This window comes from Xiphophorus hellerii, chromosome 11 (genome assembly GCF_003331165.1).
Source record: "Xiphophorus hellerii strain 12219 chromosome 11, Xiphophorus_hellerii-4.1, whole genome shotgun sequence".
Taxonomy (NCBI): domain Eukaryota; kingdom Metazoa; phylum Chordata; class Actinopteri; order Cyprinodontiformes; family Poeciliidae; genus Xiphophorus; species Xiphophorus hellerii.
Genome location: NC_045682.1, coordinates 20526669 through 20547382, shown reverse-complemented (window position 1 = coordinate 20547382; position 20714 = coordinate 20526669). Strand labels below are relative to the sequence as shown.

At 41.3% G+C, this 20714-nt stretch overlaps 1 protein-coding gene across 1 annotated transcript in view; it reads right to left on the bottom strand.

The window, feature by feature from the left end:
* Nucleotides 1-832: 832 nt before the first annotated feature.
* The window catches only part of uvrag (UV radiation resistance associated gene), a 110295-nt gene continuing 90413 nt past the window's right edge, over nt 833-20714 (bottom strand). The window contains exons 14-15 of the mRNA XM_032576413.1: nt 14631-14722; nt 833-3958 (exon numbers count right to left, since the gene is read on the bottom strand). Of these exons, the coding sequence (XP_032432304.1) occupies nt 3136-3958; nt 14631-14722 (915 nt within the window). The 3' untranslated portion in view covers nt 833-3135. The remainder of the gene's footprint in view (nt 3959-14630; nt 14723-20714) is intronic.

Sequence of the window (20714 nt, the reverse complement as noted above, 5' to 3'; positions counted from 1 at the left end):
GGGAAGGTTTTCTGACATCCTGCAAAGAAATTCAAGCAGAAACTTTCCACAAACTCACAAGTTCAATGGATGCAAGAATTGTGCTGTGATATCAAACAAGGGGTCCTATGTTAACATGTAACTCGGTCTGTTAAGATGTTTTTGATTGAAATAGCTTTTAATTTTAGTACATGTTTGCAGTTCTTTATAATCCATAAAATGTTTAGAAAATCTGCTGTGCATAATAATTTGGAACAGTGCATTTTGAGTTTATTTTTGAAAAAAATACTGTTCCCATGGGGAGCTTTGTTCAGTAAAATTTGATTAATACTGTAATAATTCATGACTTGAAAATTATATTGACCATCATTTGCAATGATCACTTAGGAAAATCTGAGAAAATATCACTTGCATAATAATTTGGAACACGGTGTACAATTGCGCAATTTGACATTTTGAAAATAAATTTGCTCAATGGAAACGAGCCAATTTCAAAAAAAGTTTAGGCATTAGGATGAGGTGGTTTTTTATGGCCATATCAAGATTATATTTATTTTGCAGAAGTGGAATGGAAAAATTTTTTTGGCGTCACACAACAGCAGGATGATGCCACGAAGAAGACGACAGGAATTAGATGGACGATGACGGCGCGGCGGCATGTTTTCAATGGCATGAACCAACTTACTCGTGTGATTTTAATTGCTCTACTTATTTAATGCAAACACCAAAACTGTGAAATTGTGTTTTTTCGACATTTGTTACATGAGCTTCACTGGCAAGGTTTTGTGGGCATTAATTTAAGGAATCGCAACTCCATCCACACGCACTTATACAAAACCAGTCAGACAACTCGTAAAGGGGGGGCAAATACAGCCATGCCGTTGGACTGAAGGTCTTTAATAACCAAAAAAATTCTCCATACAAAAGAATATGTACATTTGTTTAACTGTAGAGCAGTTTATGGAAATGATTTAACATTGTTCCTTTTTCTCTCTCAATGCAACGTCTTCCAGTCTCCACCTTACAGGATCTAAAACTTTTCATGGACTGAAGGTGGCGGGTCCATCTTTGTCGTGGCAGATTACTCAGTCCGGCACCCTACATCGGATATCAGTCTCAGGAGTTAACAATATTCATGTGCGACATTCAATATTATCAGGAAATAAATCTATGCATCGGTTTATATTTCACATATATTTGTAGAGACATAAATAAAGCAATAATTGAATACCAGTGCAGGAAAGCATTCGGAACAGGGAGACACAGGACTCAATCACAGACAGCAGGATTTTGTTCAAAAAAACAGTTAGACAGGAACCTGAGAGGGACATTCCAGAACACAGAATTACATTTAATCAACCGAATGTAAATGTAAACATCAGCGGACCGGATGTTGAGAATGGAATTCTTTATCAGAGAGCTTGTAAAATAAATCAACAACAAAGGAATAGACACAAAGGTGGATGAAAGAAAGAATCAATTGCACCGTTTCCCTGCCATTGGCTGTGAGGTCCCACCGTCCACCTGTGAAATTCCCGTTTAAAGCCTGAAGGAAAACCGAGTGTGTGCAGAGTGCGTGTCCCGTCGGCGGGCGGAGATCGGCGAGATGACTCCGCAACCGGCCACCCAGTCGCAGCTTCCACCTCACTGTGCAACGGCAAAAATCCTGCTGTGCCCAAAGCTCATTGGTGGGAGCGTCCTAACTGTGTATGTGTGACTGTCTGCATGCTGATGACTGTCTGACGCTCACTTATATCAGAGTCCAAAAGCTCCCTGCTGCACACATCCAGTGACATGCACCCTGAAATTATCATGTTCGTCAGCGGTGGAAGTGCTGGGACAGTAAGCTGGGAATGAAGACAAAACATTTGAAGACAATGTGCTGGAAATGGATTTTTAACTGAAGTTGTAAAGGGTTGTGATGCTAATAATAGCCCGTAAAGATACAAGACGACTGTGGTCAATTTCCAATTTCAGGTTTTTGTAAGGCTTGCCTTGCTAATAACATTCAGATCTATAATAGAAAGCATTCTACTGACATCCAACCCACTGGGCTGACATTTGAAACACCATTAGGATAACTCGGTTTATTCCTGACCTGAGAGAGTTCCGAAAGTAGTACTTTACACTCAGCCTTCCTGTTATCTGCTGTAAGTCTTGCTCTCTCTCTCTTGCAGCCTGAGTCAAGCCCAGCACTACAAAAACACAACGTCTTACCAAGTATTTTTGGTCTAGTTTCTAGTGCAAATATGTTGGTACACTTAAAATAAATCAAAACTAATAAGTAACTGTTCAGCAAGATATAGGAGCTTGTCTTAAGTAAATAACTCATTAATATGGATGAAAAAAGGACTACTTCCACCAGCAGATTAATTCACTTATATAATTGGAAAATGTCTTGGTGGAAGTGAACTAGTGCCAGTAGAGCTAGTACTTATTTTTTTAAATTACCAATATTTAGGAACTACTTAAAACAAGCTTTTATATCTTGCTAAAAAGTTACTCGTATGTTGGCTTTGTCTTATTTCAAGTGTCCTAAAATATTTGCATTTGTTTTGACATTCTCCAACATGCCATAGAAAACTTAGATTTCTTTCAAAACTTATATCTGCTTCTCCTGACTTCATCTTAAACGCCTCAATGACACTAAACTAGCAAACTTTTAATCTTCTTCTCACAGCAGGAACTTCCACACTGAAGAGTTTGGGTCAAGTTTGTAATTGTCAGAGCCAAACAAACTGACAATGACTAGATTCTGTTTCTCTGTGCATCTCTATTGGAAAACCAGATGAGTGGAAATGTCACCTGAGTGGTCCCATGTAATGTCTTGCGTAATTGTTGAATTCAGAAACTGATGTCAAACTTAAAACACCCGATGAGCCGTTTCGGGCCATTTTTCTAAAGATGTATAGCTGCTGGAATCAAAACAAAAACACTTTCTGTCCCAGGACTTACATTTGACTTTTCTAACTGGAAAGATTTCTGGGGGAAATGTCATTAATAAGTGCAAATCGGTTCATCCAGAACAGCTGCTGCTCAGAACCACACTCCAGTCTTTTCAGTTCATCTCCCTGCCTTGTATCTGTTCAGACGATGTGCAAGTTTTACCAAGACTCCCTCTGGCCTTCTGCCCCACCCCGCACCACTCCATAAATCTCATTTGTCAGAGTTCTTGCGTGGCCGGCGGAAGCTGGACATGTTCTCGTTTAGTGCATAGATGCGCCTGTTGAACTCCTCAAAGCCTGCCACGTCCAGCTCGCCCAGCACCTGTTCGTCGCACTCAACGGCTACCGCGTGATCCACGGGAACACAGTGGTAGTCTTCCAGCCGGGCCTCCTCTGTTAGCCCCAACCCCATCCCTAGCCCCGTGGCCTCTGTGCCCATGATCTCCTCAGCTTGCTCCACGGAGCAGTGCAGCTCCGGGACGAGGCCTAACGGCGCCTGACCTGTTGCCAGGGAGCCGTTCATTGCGCCTGTATGGTTACTGGAAACAGTTTCCTCTCCAACTTCCTGCACTACGGAGGAACTGGATGCCCCTGCGCTGCTGGCCAGCCGCTCCTCGGATTCTTTCTGTTTATCCGCTTCCCTCTCTACGCCAGCGGTTTTATTTTTCTCCTCTACCTCCGTGTGCCCACCCTGCTCCCCCTCCTCCTCCTCCTCCTCCTCCTCCTCGGCCGCTGCATGTGTGTTGAGGTGAGGCGAGGCCATGCTGGCATCAAGTGACGAGGACACATGTTTTGGTGCCGGTGAAGGTGGTGTCAGGTTAGCCGGAGGCCTCTCTTCCCCTGCGGCTGCCTTGTTGTTTGGGGAAGGCGTTGGCTTGTACTTGAGCTGTGCCTCGGCCTCCGAGCTCGCCCTCTTCCTCGGGCCTCGGTCCGGAGAACTGTTGTGGTGAGGGTAGCCCGTTTCTGAGGCGGCGGACACACCCAGCTGCGACTTGGAGGGCACTGGAATCGAGCTGGAGACGTGATGTCGGTCGCTGTAAGGAGCAAAGAAACAAACATGGTAATGAACAAGAAAATAAGATAAAACCATGGACATAATGCTTCTGTGGATGGAAGAAAAGTCCATGTGCAGTTTAGTAGTCAAGTATCTACATTCAGCCCCCTTTACTCCAACACCCCTAAATAGCATCTACTTTGACATCGACCTGACTTTGCGGCAAGTCGGAGATTCTGTGTGTGTCTGGGCAGAGAAAAGTTAGTTATAAATAGAACAATTTCGACATATTTTCATAACATTGGTTTTATGTGTTTTTGCATGGCTAAATCCACTGCTTCAATAAAGAGTTGCTGATGGCATATTGTTTTATTTTTGCTGCAGTATTTTGGCTTGTGTTTAAAGCTGCAGTATAACTTTTATAAAACAAAATGGGTTTTTTTACATTTTTGTTAAAATCATCAATATGTCTCGACAATATAAGAAAGATAATCTGAGGAAAAAAAATCTAACTCCTCTGCTTTCTCCCAGTGCTAACTGCAGAAATACACCACTAAGAAACAACCAATCAGAGCCAGAGGGAGGGTCTTTGCGTTGTCAATCATTCATGTAAATGCTGCTCACGCCCTACCCTGGCTCTACCAACAGCAGATCCTGTCAAGAATGCTAAGGCTAGTTTGCATGGCCACCGCCGACGGTGGATAAAACCTCTTGGCTCTGATTGGTTGTTTCTGACTGGGAGCTGAGCACTTCTTCACACCGCAACAGTAGCATTAGGAGGAAGTGGAAGAGCTTAATTTTTTTCAGGTAGGAATACCTTCGTAAGGCACTGAAAGTTTTATTAAGGTACCCAGCTGGCAGAACAAAAGTGAGGCTTCCAGAGAGAGCCGATACTTATCAGCACCTCGGCAGCGCGGCTACTTTGCTTCTAATCCAGGGGGCAGCTGCAGCTCTTTGTAAATCACTCCACTTTACAGCATTCAGAAAGCATTTTTGCAGCCTCCAAGGCTTCACTCACTTTCTCTTGACTGGAAGAGCGCAGCAGGCATCCACCAAAGTATGCCAGATATTTTCTTCCAAAACAGATAACAGGCTGGAGATCTGGGACACCCCGCCCAGCCCCCAGACTGGAGTCATAAATCTATCTAAGTGGGGGCCTCACTGGCTCTTCTAATAGCCAAGGCCATGCACAATTCTCTGGTCTACTTAAGTGCTGCCTTCAATGTGACTCCATGCCACATTACACACGCACGTGTTGGTTAAAAGGCTTGAGGACAGGTCTCTGCTTGTTCAGTTGGATGTCCTGTCATAACAGATAAGTCTCCTGTCACCTGACATTTATCGAGGAAGAGTAGCTCGCAGACATCGGCGTCGAGAGCGCACGCTTTCAGGGTCGGCTGGTCGGCCGTCTGACGGACGTTTTTACTACCAAGCACATGACGGCTTGTCAAACGGACCCCGAGCCTGACCCCGGCAGACACCCTGCTGAGGTGGTCCTGACCGGGTTCACAGGTAGGACGTCCAGCCGAAGACAGGAGACGCTCGCCTCGTGTTAAGAGAAACCAGTCAACTTCAAAGTGGGTGTGTTGCAGTAAAATCAGAACCATCCGTAGAATAAGGTTGCAGTGTGGCCGCGGAGTGAGGATACAGCGAGGCATGGCTGACTGATGGGAAGGAAACAGATAAACATGCTGAGAAAGGTTCACCAGAGTCGGTGAAAGGGTTCCCCTATATGCAGACTGGGATTTCAGCAAAAACGCGTCATATAGCGCACATCATTCGCCTACAAAGAGAGGCTTCAGTGCTCCTGCAAAAATTGTTAAAATGGAAATAGAGTTGTTTCTAAGCATCTCTAGACACAAAACACAAAGGCTGAAAAGAAAATGTAAAAAGATTTGTGTTGAAAATAATCATCTAATCTTCTTATTCAAGCCATATTAAGCCCTCTAAAGACTACCCTAAATATTGAAACTCTGTTTATTGGAAAACTTAGGAAAACACAGATTGGTTGAACCTCTAAGAGCCGAAATAAAGATAACCATAGATATTAGCTCCTGCAGAAGTGTCAAGACAGTTTTCTCTGAGCATCCATCCATCCATTTTCTAACAACCTTGTCCCAGGTGGTGCTTATCTCCAGCTAAGGTTCCGGGTGAGAGGCGGGGTCACCCTGGACAGGTCGCCAGTCTGTTGCAGGGCAACACAGAGAGAGACCGGACACACAACCATGCACACACACACTCACACCTACGGAGAATTTAGAGAGACCAATTAACCAATTTTGGACTGTGGGAAGAAGACGGAGTACCCGGAGAGAAACCATGCATGCACAGGGAGAACATGCAAACTCCATGCAGAAATACACCGGGCCGGGAATCGAACCCAGGACCTTCTTGCTGCAAGGCAACAGTGCTAAATTATTACAAGAGTTAAATCCAGTATAAGTTTCATAACTTCTTTAGATGGTCAAACACAATCCAAGTCCTTCTTTTTTTTTTCCAGGCACGTAGTGACATTACACAGCACTATCAAGTAACTATGTTACCTTCCGTTCTTATAAAAATGCTGCATATATCAAATATGACTTGAAAGAAATTTGACTTTGTAATTTAACATCTTGAAATTTGGCATCTGTCACTTTAAAAACTCATATTCTTTCTGAAACTCCACCTTCAGGAAGTTATCACAACATCGCTCCCCTAATTGACCCTTTAACCACTTTTATATCGGTGTTATGCGTCCGCGAAGACGGAGCTAGGTCCCCCCAGCATTTTGCACAGCTGAATGGTTGTCATGGGAGCTTATAGGATTTCTCAAACCTTTTATGAAAGAATCAAAAACATACACTCCAGATTTGTTTTTGATGAGGGAATAACGTTATAAAATGACATAAAGCTAAAAAAAATATGATTTTCCCTTTAAAAACGGAATGAAAAAGTCTTAACTGACACGAAAACGTGATTGTGGCACCCAGAGGTCTGTGTCGCTTTGGGCAGTGAGCCATTTTTGCTCACATGAAAACCGGACACTGATAGTAGTGCAGTGTTGCGTTATTCCCTTTCAGTTCACGTGTCAAATTAAGAAGCGGTGAATGAGTAAGTGAGAAGACTGGGTGTGTCTGTGAGAGACCTGAGCCAGACAGATCTCTGGCCAGCCATAACATCTGCTGTTCCAAACCAGTTCAACGGTTATCCGGACGTCATGTTTTGTTCAAATGTGGCTAATTAGGCTACATGCGCAGGATAACAGTCCGCGTATGTGCAGATTAGGAGAGATGGAAACACGGAACAATGCCAAACAGTTCCTCAGAGTCGGGTAACTGTGATTCTTGGTCTGCTGTGTGACGGTTCAAGTATCACCGTTTCCTTTCTACAAGTAGGAACTATTTAAACAAGCATCTCCTTGGATAAATGAATAACTCAGAAGGTCAAACACATTTTTTTAAAGAGGGAATATTAGATTTTAGAGACAGGAAGTAGATCAATAACTTATTTTTTTGACATTTTTGAAAGAAATGATCAAACATTCAAGCACTCCCTTGAATCAATCCTTTTGTAATTTGCCTAAATTGAAAGAAGAAAAATTTCGACCCGCTTCAGCAGTATTATGGAAGACTGCAGGATTTATTGAAATATTGTTCCAAAACTGCACACCAGAACTTGGAGGTTAAATGTTCTGTGCAACTTTTATATCTGTAAGAAATTGAAGAAGCAACGCAAAATCATCATGATCTCTCCCTGGAAAAAAGTTCTGCTGATTTAGTAGAAGCAATAATTAGATGGACCACACGATTCCTATGCCTAATTCATCACAGAAAACATCACACCAGCTGTGTTTTCATTGCAAACGTGCGCAAAACTGTCAATATTCAGATAATGCCAAAAACAAATCCCAATTTTCCAATTGGGATTTTGCTATTAAATAAGAAACGTAATCAAAAGCACACATGAGCAAGTTTGTTTAAGCAATATGTCAATTAAAAAAAAACATGCCACACTGTCATCATCCAACTACTTCTTGTCGTCGTCTTCTTCGACGTTTGTTGATCATGTGACTCGTGTGATGCAAAAAAGTGGTTCCATTGCAGTTTTGCGAAATAAATCAATCTCGATATGGTCAAAAATATTTTTTGAAATGTCAAATTGCACAATTATGTAGTCACTAGAAACGCAGCTACTGAAGCAAGCGTAGCCTTACTTCCTTTTAGCCTGCTCTCCTCCTTTCCTGCCGATGTCAAACCTGGCATCATTTCAAGAGGAAACAAGATTTCCAAGCCGTTCCGGCGGCCAACCCGCCCTCGACAGGTTCCACAGCATTATCCCCTGTTCATGTCTGAATCCCGCTAAGAGCCAAACGCTGAGGCCAAAGCAAACAAGAACAGATAAGATTTGGTGCTTTGAAGTGTCCTGGTGATATCCCAACAAAAAGCATGTTATGATTTCATCTGCACTGCAGTGGAAGCTAGTTTGGGGGTTTTCCTTTAATAGGGCAAGGATTACTGACGGTCAGGCCTTTGAAGATGGGGAATAACCACGGCACATCGGGGGCTGCGATTCTACCATCTGCTTTTTGGATTCGGACAGCATTTCAGAGCTTTAAAAGAGCTACCGTTCCTCACAACAAAGAAGAGTAAAAAACTATCATGAGAGCAGTTAAACTCTTGGCTTAGTGAAGCAATGAAAATTGTAATGTTACCATAGTATGCCCTGGTGTCCAGAGAGTTAATGTACCATCACAGCGATCCATAACAGAGAAAAAGAAACATTCCTGGTTTCACCCTTTAAATCAGCCATTATTAGGAATACAGAAAATGCACAACCACCTGTCAGGCTCAATGAACCTTGCAAATTGCTTATTTAATATATATATTTCAGCTTTTTATTTTTCTCTGTGCAAGGTGCTGCTATCCACATTTATCGGTGTTGAATCAGCCTGCCTCTGCACCTTTCCTCTGCCGTGTAAACAAAGCGTCGTTCAGGGAAACATGGTGGGCTGAGGACGCCGAGAACCTCCAGAAAACTCTCGGTGGATTCAGAGCATGTTGAAGCTCTAATCTTGCAGACTGCGCATATTCACAATTAAAGCGGTTTTCTGGTACCGTCCCTGTCTGCCTCGGGGTAATAGATTCACCATCTTTCCGCTGGTTCTTATCCTGTTCTGCCTGATCTTTTTGTCTGCAGCTAGCGTTTCTTTCTTTTGCCAGGTTATCTGTTTTGTGAGGCAACGCGGTTTGGAAATGTATAAAGATAAGGTCAAAAACTTGCCGGAGGAGAGTTAAAAAAAACGAAACAAAAACAAACTTTTGAGCTCGTTCCATCAAAAACCGTCTCACTTGATTTGCGCACAAGATTCAAGATGATCCCAGCTCACTATCAGTGTTCGTCTCGGTGCGTTAAACGGAATCTCCCTGCAGAAAGGATGCATGCTGAAATACTTAGAAATACAGAGTTGGCTCTGTTTCCAAACCTGATTTGGAAGCAGCTCCCTCTCTCCCTTATAGGATCATCCTTGTTTGGATGCGTGGAAAGAAGTAAAAGGTGGCACAGATGCAAAGGAAGCAGATTATACCGTCTGTCACAGTATAAGGGAAAAATTACCTGCAGCTGCCATTTAGTCTTTCTATTCATCCATATTTCATAAGATGGTCCCAAAGCGAGAAACTGTATCTGAATTTATTCACCCCCCCCAAACCAAACCGCTGGAGTTTATATGGAAAGGAAATGGTGCAACGGTGCGTGTTAAAAGAGTATCTTTCCTGAAAAAAAAGGAGAGCTCTGTGGGACAGGCACCATTTCCCCTGGAGACATGGGAGTCTGACTCTTTTCAAGACTCTCTGAATAATTTTTTCCAGGTTGAATGAAGGATGTGTTTCATTCACATCTACAACAAGAAGACTGAAAGAGTGTGATTAAAAAAATGTAAATATTGCTAAACCTAATTACTTCACATAAAGGTTAAAAGTTATATCTTATTCAGAGTATCAGATTTAGTATTTTGCTTATCTAATTCTTAGACGGTATTCCAACAAAAAAATCATTAAAATGTTTTTTTGACCAAGAGAATACAGTTTCCATAAATCTCAAACTAGTGTTGAGTTATTCAAACCAGATTGATCAAATTCTGAAAAGGAGATGCTCTTTAAATTGATAAAATAAGTAAATAAATAAACTGTGAATCGGCCATGTAGTCTAGCACAGCTAGGAAATGGAGAGCAGACACGTACCAGTATATAGCATCAGTATTTTCACAGTGTTATCAAAAATTGACAGTATCTTTGTCACTGTCAATATTTTTTAGCAAAATGGTTTAAAGGAAATGCAATCTTCCACTTCCCCCAGTGACAGAGCGTTCACGTGAACAGACTTAGTTTGAATATTTTGCAGCGTTTATACTGATCTGACATTTGAATAGAGCTGTGCAGACACACAGCTGCAACATGTATGTGTTTGGTTAATGTTCATACAAGGCATCTCACAGGCTTTATTAACTGCTATGTAATGGTTACAGATGATGTCTTTAGATAGCTTAGTTCTCCTTTCTTTCCACGAGTTGGGATCAGTGAAGCTAATTACACATTTCTACACAGTTTGTAGTGGCAGTCGAAATATTTTAAACCATAACCCATATGGAAAACTCAAAGACTAAAGCTGTGTTACTTTGATTTTACTGTATAAAGTCATATTCTGGTCTCCAATGAGCGTTGGTCTGTATCCACAGATTACAGCAGCACTATTACAGGACAAAGCGTCGTTCATTTTCAGGACAAGTAATCTACGTAAACGGTCCAGGTGTCGGAATAACAGTCGTAATGTATATAAAAAAAAGGAATTAAAGGTTCAGAAAATTCAAAGTATGTAGCTTTTATAAAACTATGTTTAAAACTATCCCCCCATCTTGATAGTATGAAATGAGACAGATCTCCGTCTCCTGTCTGTGCTGCTGCAGCCATCAGAAGAAATACGACGGTCAAAGACAAGCAATCAGAGGGGGTTGGTGAGCGGCGAGTGCAGAGAACATGGCTCCTTGATTTGATTGGTTGTTTGTTGTTAGCACTGGGAGAAGGAAGAGCGCAGATTGTGTATCTCAAAGATTATATGTCTCATACCATGCTGTCACGACGTAGTGACAGTTTCAACAAACATGTAAGATAATTAATTTTTTTAATAAACATTCCTGCAGCTTTAAGTTCTAGATAAAAAACGTTCAGAAACTTATGGTGGAAAGACCTTTATCAACACAAAATGGGCAATGCACTAAGTACTTCCTTTCTTTCTTCACAATAAGAGCCTCAGACACAGAAAGCGGAGGGGTTGAAGCGTAAAACACAAATGTTGGAGTGGTAATCGAGTTTCATCCTGTCAGCTGGACAATGGACGTTCTTCAGACAGTGTTTTTACTCAGACACACAACAAAAAAAGAGAGTGATTGATATTTTCTACTTGAGTAAGACGGGATGGTACAGTGGAGAGTACATATTTCATTAGGTCAAAGTTCTCCTAACTTTGAATACCTTAAAAAATCATATATCATAGCAGGCAACAGAGTGTAACTTGATTGTGTAAAACATATGGTTGAGACCAGATGAAATATAGTTTCCATATGTTTAAGATGAAGGAGACTTCAATGCTCCAACTCACAGGAGCACAGCTGCTCCAACATGACAATAAAATCAATTTCAACACGGTTTTCAAATGTTTAAATATGCATATTGGCTGAACACTAGTTGGGTACGAAAGGAGAAGTGTTAATGAGCTGCATCAGACGGAATACCTACGAGGAAAATCCTGGCACTGAGCGGTTTGGACAGCGCTGGTATTTGTCCATGTAGGGACTAAATGTGGGAAAAGCAGATCTGTGCCTTAACGTGATGCACCAGATGGTTTGTTTCACAGGACCATCTGGGAAACCCTCCATAGAAACTGTTTGGAAAAGGTCAGGCACCTTTGAAAATACTTAGCAAGTGACTGAATGCGGAATCTGTCAAAGTCAAAGGAGAAACTCAACTTATCCCACAAACTAAGGAAAGTCTAAAAACACCGGTCAGTGAACATGAGATCACGTGATGTTACTGTTTTGAACCGTTGAGTTTCTCTTGTGATTCTGATCTTTTCACTTCTCATTGCACCAAATTCTTCACTCAACACTTAAAAATCTAAAGTAACATTTTTCTAATATTAAAATAGATTGTAATGGTCCAAACATAGTCTGCTGACAATGTTGCAGTCGGTGTTAGGCTTAGGCAAGGCGGAAGGAAGATGGGATAACTTAGGAGGACATAGGACTCCAGTAACATTCACTTTTTCTCTAACAGGCAATTTAGCCACATACCTTCAGGTTGATTAAAGCTAACGGAAAGAACGGACAACTATAAAAGTGAGATACTGAAAGGGAATAATTTCATCACTATGTACAGTCTCCTCCTGAAACAGTTAAGCCCAAAATTATTCAGATTTAGCTTTAATCTTTTTTTTTTTTTTTTAACCACCATGTTTCTTTTGACTGGGAGTGTTATTAACATTTTTGGAGCAGCCAAGCCATCAGCGAACAGAAGAATTTATGAACGAGTCGTTCAGTCCATGTTCCAAGTACTGAATTAACATCAACAGCTGCGTCGCTTAGCTTGGAACTTCTCTCTGCGCAGTGGAGGATGGTTGCTTTTACCAGGATATATATTCGACCAGAAATGGCCGTACCATTTCCTATTGGACGCAAAGTTCTTTGTTGAATGAAGATCAATATAAATCCAAATTCGTCAGGATTATTTTTGGCTTAATTGTGAATATGTCAGCTGTTTGCTTGGCGTAACAGTTTTACAAAGGTCTGGATCTGGTGGTTAAAGTACTGTTACACCACAAACCTCCATGTTTAAAATATTCCATCTACTCACACAAACACACACATGCATAGCTTAAGGGTTTTAGGAGCAATGCTTTCATCTCGTGTATCTTTGGGCCCTTCCATTTCCCATTACGCCGGGGGGGAGGGCTGTGCGGTAATGGAGAGCTGATTTGGAAGCTCCGACTCTTCATGGCTTCTTTTCTTTCAAAACAAAAGATTATTCAATTAATGTGTGAAATACACATTTTCCCCTTTGCTGACCCTTGGAGAAGATCGGAGGATCAAAGACATCTTCGTCTTTTATAGGCCGAAGTCTGATTCATACCAACTCCTGGGTTTACTGGGGGTCACTTGCAGGTCAGGAGAAGACACACAGAGATCTGAGCAGTGATAATTGTGGAGGGAAGGAATATTACCGGTACACTAAGAGACACTAAGAGAAGGACTGTTTTTTTTTTTTTTGCATGAGAACAATGTCATAAATCTTAGCTGCATGGAGATTAATTACTACAATGAATTACTACATTGCACTTTAGTAGCCTGAAGGAAGCTGGACATGATTTGTAAGATGTAGGTAATTTATTTTACACTTTTAAGCAACTGGAGGATAGTAGAGATATTATTAAGGCAGATGGGTATCCAGTTTTTGCATGGCTGTAGTAGATTGTTTTAAGAAAACATAAATTAGATTAGCATGCTTTGGGAGGAAACGTTGTAAGAGTAATTCATTGCTAGACAGAATAAAAAATAAAAATGAACTGGTGACTGAATTTCAGAGATATTCCAATCACAGAAACAGAGAAAACTCCCTATTATACCTGAAGAAGTTTACATAAAGTTAATTCAGAAATAATACTTGGTGAAGAGATAAAAACAACTGTTTGGAGACGTAATATTGTTAGCCTAGAAAATATCTTAACATTTTTTTACTAATATATTTGTATCACATACCAACTTAAACAACAGATTATTCCCCTTAAGTCTAACAAAGAAAAGGATCAGATTTATAGCTGCGTTTCCATTATTAATGTGTGCAAATCTTTGTCAATATTCCATTAATGTAAAAAAAAAAATTTTTTTTGCAGTTGCAGTGTCTCCATTAAATAAGAAACAATTAAAATCACACGCGAATAAGTTTAATGCAATAAGTCATTAAAAAAACATGCTTCATCATTCTCCTACTACTTTCTGTTTTCTTCTTCTTTTATGGTTTCCACCAGTGGCTACATCCAGTTGTTGATCATGTGAGTTGGATAATGTGAAAAAAAGAAAAAGTTTCCATTGCAGTTTTGCGAAATAAACCAATCTTGATTGTGCCAGAACAAATTGTTTTTTAAATTTGGCACGTTAACATGAAGCAAATTTATTTTCGAAATGTCGAATTGCGCAATTGTATGTCCAATGGAAACGCAGATGGCATAGAAGTCTAATAAGAAGTACAACTGATACTGACAGCCTAAGGAAAACCTTGCAGGAATGAAAAAAGTTGGGCCTCTGACACACGAGTAGGACTCCAGAGAACCCGCTTATTCTTTGGACTGTTGTGTCTCAGGGATGCTTTGCCAGCTGGACTGGTCTTGAAGAGTTGTTTTTTTTTATATGCAACAGGTTTTATGGCTGAAAACATGCGGTTTCATATGTTGTCATTGGCGTAACGCTGTGTTATCTTAAGTTGTGTATTCATGTGGCGGTCGGACTTTGAATAATATATTTTCCTTTTAGGCATTTTCAACAGGGATCTTTAAAATTATTTTAAATTATTTGGGGGGGGGAAACACACACACAAAGTATTTGTGATATGTATGCGTGATTAGGCTTTGCCTGAAGAGAAACCTAAATACGATATCAACACTGGATGCTTTTTCTTCATCCTTACCATCGCACCATCAGGCCGTGCTCCAGAAAGTTCTTCAGGTTGGGTAGCGTCTGCTGCAGGTCCGGGGTGGTCAAACCGTGCTGATATCTCAGCTGCAACACAAGGGAACAAGGGAACATTATCATTAATGTAAAGCAACACGTTACACCCATTCGGGCCACACATACAGCACGCGGTCACCACTCTCATGCATGAGCCTGACATGTTAGGCGAAGAGAGCGAGAGAGAGAGAGGAAAAAAAAAACATCCCTTACAGAAAACATCTGAAGTCTACATTCTTCCACCATGACCTGTTCCTATTCTCTCTTTCAGACTATTACTCATCTGGACACACAATGGGCACCTTCTGCTGATAACGGGCATGTGTGATAACAAGCAAGGTGCGCTGAAAGACAGGAGATGAGGTGGGGGCGGCAAGAAAAACACTTCTGATAAAACATCTGGATGAAAAGGGTGCAAAGAGCACATTATGGACCTCATTAGGTTGTTCAGCAGCCTCTCCCCCTCCACTTTCTAATTCTGGCCTTGAACAGTTCCTCCTCCTTTATTTTATGATGATAGAATCTAATCCAGTAAAAAGAGGAGAACGAGGCCACCTCGAAGCGCCAGATGCATCTCCCCCAACACTAGGAGTGATGTCACAGGAATGCCAGCCGGCGATCATCGCAGGGAGTTTATTTAACCTACATCCCTGGACGCCGTCCACCGTACATCTCTGAGGCCCCGCTGTCACACGGGCCACCTCGGCACCCATCTGACATCTGTTTTGTTTCCGCTCGGCTACCACGGCAACCGCAGCCCCGGCAATCCCCCCATTTTCTCCGACACACACTTCTGGTGCCGAGATGAATTGCACGTGACTCCCACAGTCCAATAAGTCAGGATGACGGGCTGCGTTTTCGTACAGGGAGCATAATGGATGACTGACTTAATGATAAGAAATTAAAGGGAAATAGAAGCTCGGCCGGGGTCACCGGTCCTTGTTAAGAGGGGATTGTTTCACACTTAATCAGGAGAAAAATGGCTCAGAGGGCGTCAGCAGCCCCTAACGCACATTGATAATTGTTTTTTTTTTCTTTGACTATGTAATATGTCACACCCCAAAGAAGCTGGAGATCTTTGTTTTTCTTTATAATTGCAAAGTATTAGGTGCAACACAAAGTATTTCATTGTAGTATCCATGATTTCTTTTTTTTCTCTTTCATTTTTAATATCACAGTAAGTGGAGCCACAAACATTTAGGATTTTTTAGTCGATCCAGAAAGTAACCCCAGCACCTTTCTTTTATTAAGGGTAAACATAAAACAGTTCCATGTTCTTTACTTTGATAAATTAAAGTATTGCATTTAAAATTAATCTCTAAGCAGATAAAAACAAAAAGTATTGCCCCAAAGAGTGACTGTGGTTGCCATGACAACTTGGCGATTTTTGGCCCACTCTGCACCACTGGACAAAAGCAATCTAAACCAGCGTTTCCCAGCCCTGCTCCTCAAAACACACTGCCCTGCATGTTTTAGGTATTAGCCCAGGTGAGTTCAATTGTCAGGTGTTTGTTGAACTGCAGTCAACTCAATCGGGCATCATAAAGCAGGGAAACATCTGAAGCATGCAGTGCGCCTTGAGGAGTAGGGTTGGGAGTATGTGACTAATGTAAAAATAAAATAAAATAAAACATAACACCTACATTTAAAATGGCTACATTGTTTAGTAGCTTCTTTGCAACAGTAAAGAAGTGACAGAACCAACACATTTAATGTTAAAAAGAAAATTTAAAACTTCCAAAACAACTAAATATAGTTTAGTTCTATATGTAAAATCATGCCAAATCATCAAAGGTTCCAATTTTGAAGCAAACCTTTGATAATAACGTGAGTGCCTCTTACCCTATGAGTGCAGGAGACAGACATCAGCCTCCTGCAGACCCAGCATGAACTAAGCTGGTTTAGAAAAATGAAAGATGGATGTTTGATGCATTGGAATCGGTTAAAAGGTAAATGTTTAAGATCCTAGCCAAAAAGATCCCGCTAAGTCACACTTCAAATTTGCACAAATCAAAACTAGCTAAAGCTTTTGTACATCTCCCTTGATTTACAAAAATCAATATTTGAAACTAAATTTGTAATTGCATTAGAGGATTTTTTATTTTTTTAATAAAAAATGTTCAGATCGTGGGACAAGGTCACCTCAAAGCCCAGTCAGTGATGGAAAGGTCCAAAACCCGAACGCCATCAACACAGAGATCCATTCATGCTTAAGAGTTAGACCTCACACTCTGGTCGACTTAAGGGCGGAACTGGGTTTGAAACTGAAAGCCGCCACCAGTTTAAAAATAAAACCAATAGCAACATGAGGGAATAGGGTTTGCTTTTTCCATTCCTAGATGTAAAAAAAAAAAAAAGGAAATTCCAAATCTTATGGACATCTCAAGGTTCTTGTCTAGAGCATAGAAACTATGAATCAGATAGGAGTACAAAATAAATATTGCACTCACTCTGAGTAAAAACGGTAGTTGCACATACAGCATTGCTCTCTGTAGGAGGAATATTAAAGTGCTATCTCTGAATCTTTTTGCGTGGCAGCAGCTCTGAAGTGTGTGTAATGACCACAATGCATATCTAACAGGAGCCTCATGTCAGAATCTACCCCAGGATGCCTCAGCATGAGCAGCAGCGGTTCATGACTCTGCATATGCAAGCCTCGCTCTCATAGCTCATAGCTCTCCTTACGTGTAAAAATGTTGGCCGGACTCCAAAACAAAAAATAGTTATGAGTAAAGACGGCAAAGAGGCTGACATCACCGTTTTGGTTCGTACATCTGAGAAGGATAGGACTGATGTAGGGTAACAACTAATTATTTTTTTTTAGTAATTGATATTTATTATGACAATCTGATTAAATAAAATTGACACAATCTGCAAATTTTCCATTTAAACACATGTTTTATATTACAAAATACATTAAAAGATGCAAATAAACAAATCATCTGGTTCCGCTTGAAATAATAAAATAATCACTTTATTGCCTAAAATTCAATAATATAGCATTTATTTAGTGAATGTATGATCATTTGTACCAAAGGATGCATCTGCTGCTAAAAAATAATAACATGTTTCTGCTTGACTTAACACAGAGCAGGGCAGAACTGTTCCTAATTTTTGGGATTAAATATTTAAAAAATGGATCCCAAAAGATGTTTAATATGAGATTTTCTTTACAGAATTTAAACCAGGTGAAGCTAAAAAGCCTCACCTGTTGTGGATACAATATATTGATCGTGAATGCAAAATGTATTTTATTCTGTACAGTTTTGGCTTAAATTACTGCTCTGAGTATGTTGTTCTTTCAGAAAATTGCTTTTTTTGGAGTCTGTTTACTCCAGTTAATAAGTAATCAATTACCAAATTTTGTTTATTATTTCAATAATCTACTAATCCAATCAATTGTTTCAGCCCAAGACTGATGTGAGATTTCAAACTCCCACTTTGAGAATGGTTTGCTAAAGCTTTTGACTCCATTTGAGGTCAGAAATGCACAGAAAACAAATCCTGGAATCACAGAACTTTATGTTTGGGCAGGAAACTAAAAATTCCTCAAAATCTAGAAGAAAAAATGCTCACATTCCAACAGCTGGCATACAGCTCTGCAAGCCAGACTATCAACATGCACAAATTTCTCCAGCTTTTTGTAGAGGAAGCTGCATCAAATTTCTTGTCATTTGGTGCTCTGTTTGTGTCTAGCTGCTTTTCCATGGACTGTAAAATTGAAATAGCAAAATAAACGTACATGAAATTTATTTTGAAACATGAACATTTTGAGAAAACTCAAGTTTCCCTCTAGAAAGCTTTTGGACTAGGATGAGTTGTTTTTTTGTCCATGTCCAAATGTATAGATTTAGCAAAATTGCAATGGAAATACTTTTGTTGCATCACATGAGTCACATGATCAACAGCCGGATGTTACTCCTGGCAAAAAAGACAACAGGAAGTAGTAGCAGGACGATGGCTTACTCTTGTTTTTGTTTGTTTGTTGGGTTTTTTTCCCAGACAATGTGCAGCTGATTCCACCAGAGTTCTCACAGCGTTTCACAGTTCATAAAAACTTGTTAGTCATTCAAAAATGTTTAATCCGTAGCTCTTCTGTAAAATCACGACTACAATTTCCCCAAAAAGTCGCATGCATATCCGCACCCAAGAATAAGGGGGTTGTTGCTCCAACACCTGAGTAAAACGCCGACCTCTCCTCTGATGGCTGATTGATGATGAGCGCTAGCGCTATGACTGAAATATGAATATATCTCATGTAACACTTTACATCACTGCCATGATTTTTAACCCTGACTCTTAAGACTGCGGGAGGGCTACTGACTTGTTCCGTAAACTGAATTATTCACGTGATTTTAATTAAAACTTTTATTTTATGGAACAAACAACACAATTGCGAAATTGTGATTTTTTCAACATTAGCAGAATACTGACGAAGATTTGTGCACATCTGTAATGGAAACGCAGCGTATCTGTGTGTTGCTTAAGGCCCTCGTCTTATGGAGGCAATCACAGTGTGCGCCGGCTGTCAAATACGTAAACTCTCCTTCCCTTCGTCTCTGCCCGCCTGAGACAAACAAAAACACTAGTGACCCGGCTAACTCGCATGGAGGAATGGAGTACGTTGGAGCAGCAGAGGAAGAAAGCGCAAGACGGCTTAATAACAAAAAGCTGGGCATCATTTGCAACTGTCAGCGCCTCGAAAGCTTCGACATCGGGATGGAAACAAACAGAAGAGAGGGTGAGGTTTAGATTCTGGTCTGTAAACCCAAACCGTTCCCTGGGAGGATGTCGCAACGTGTTGTAACAGACACTGAATAAGAAGCAGAGAGGTCCGACTCTTCTGAACACAACAGAACAAAGAAACAATCGGTGTTACTGTGTCAGTAAGAAGACGATGTACGTAACTCAGGATCAATCGGCTTGAGAGATGGCTTGCCGTTTCCAGTTTCTTCTTCCTAACTCGCTGTGATGATAGCTGGCGTCCTCGGCGTGCGTGTGAGTGTGTGTGTAAGCATGTTTTCAAAACCGTCCACAGGCTTCTTTGTAATGGGGCTAACCAGATCGTTGTGAGAAATTCCCCGGGCCCATTGAGGACAGCTGAAAGGTGAGAGCACCAAGCGGCTGGGGGTGGGGAGGTGCAGTGGGGGACACCCACTAGAGTTTTATCACATGACAAAGTGGAGTTGATCCAAGCAGGGTTGCGCGTTCCTGCTCACACCTTTTTCTCTGCACCTTCAGGTTCTAGTTTACCGACTGAACAAAACCGCAGCATGTGTAGCATGACGTTTGAGGGCAACGTCTAAGAAGGGCAGGACTCTTCGCGAAGACAAAGCCGTTCTGCAAAGAATGGGGGATTGTATACACGTTGAGGCTGCCAATCCGCTGGAGCCATGACCACACAGAAACACACTGAGGCTGACTGAGATCCTGAGGGAACCAGTCAGTTTACAGTGAATGCCATCCATCATTTGGTGAAACCTTCCTGCTCGCCCTGAGCCCTGTTCAGAGGCTAAACAAACAGTCTCGCTTATACCGCATATTACAGTTTCCCTGAGTTTGTCAGGGCTAATCACCTTCAGATTAGAGCTCTAATGTGGGCAGGCAGCAGAGAACTGTGAGGCTGATTACCGATGACGAGGCGCCGAGGGCAAGGGGTGCAGGGGGAGGCAGGTGACCAGGCCACCTCCCACTTATCTCCTTTTATGGTAGCAGTCCAGGAAATGCGGCTCAGACATCGTCAGGATTCAGAACTTGTAACGTCACTGGAGATAGGAGCCGGAGGAAGTCTGGGACGCAGAATGTTTTCATCATGAGCCAGCCGTGCAATCCATGTATGAACAGATCAAACGTCTTCAAATCAAACTCCAGAAGATCTTGTGCATGTCTGTCCTGCATGGATGGACAATTATCCTGTGATTTATAGCTAGCGTGCTTTTGTCCATTGGTAAAAATAGAAAGAGCGCTGCTTTTACAGGCTCCCTGGGGAAGGTAATCAGGGGGCTCATTAGTACTTATGACAGCTCATTATAGAGGGGCTAAC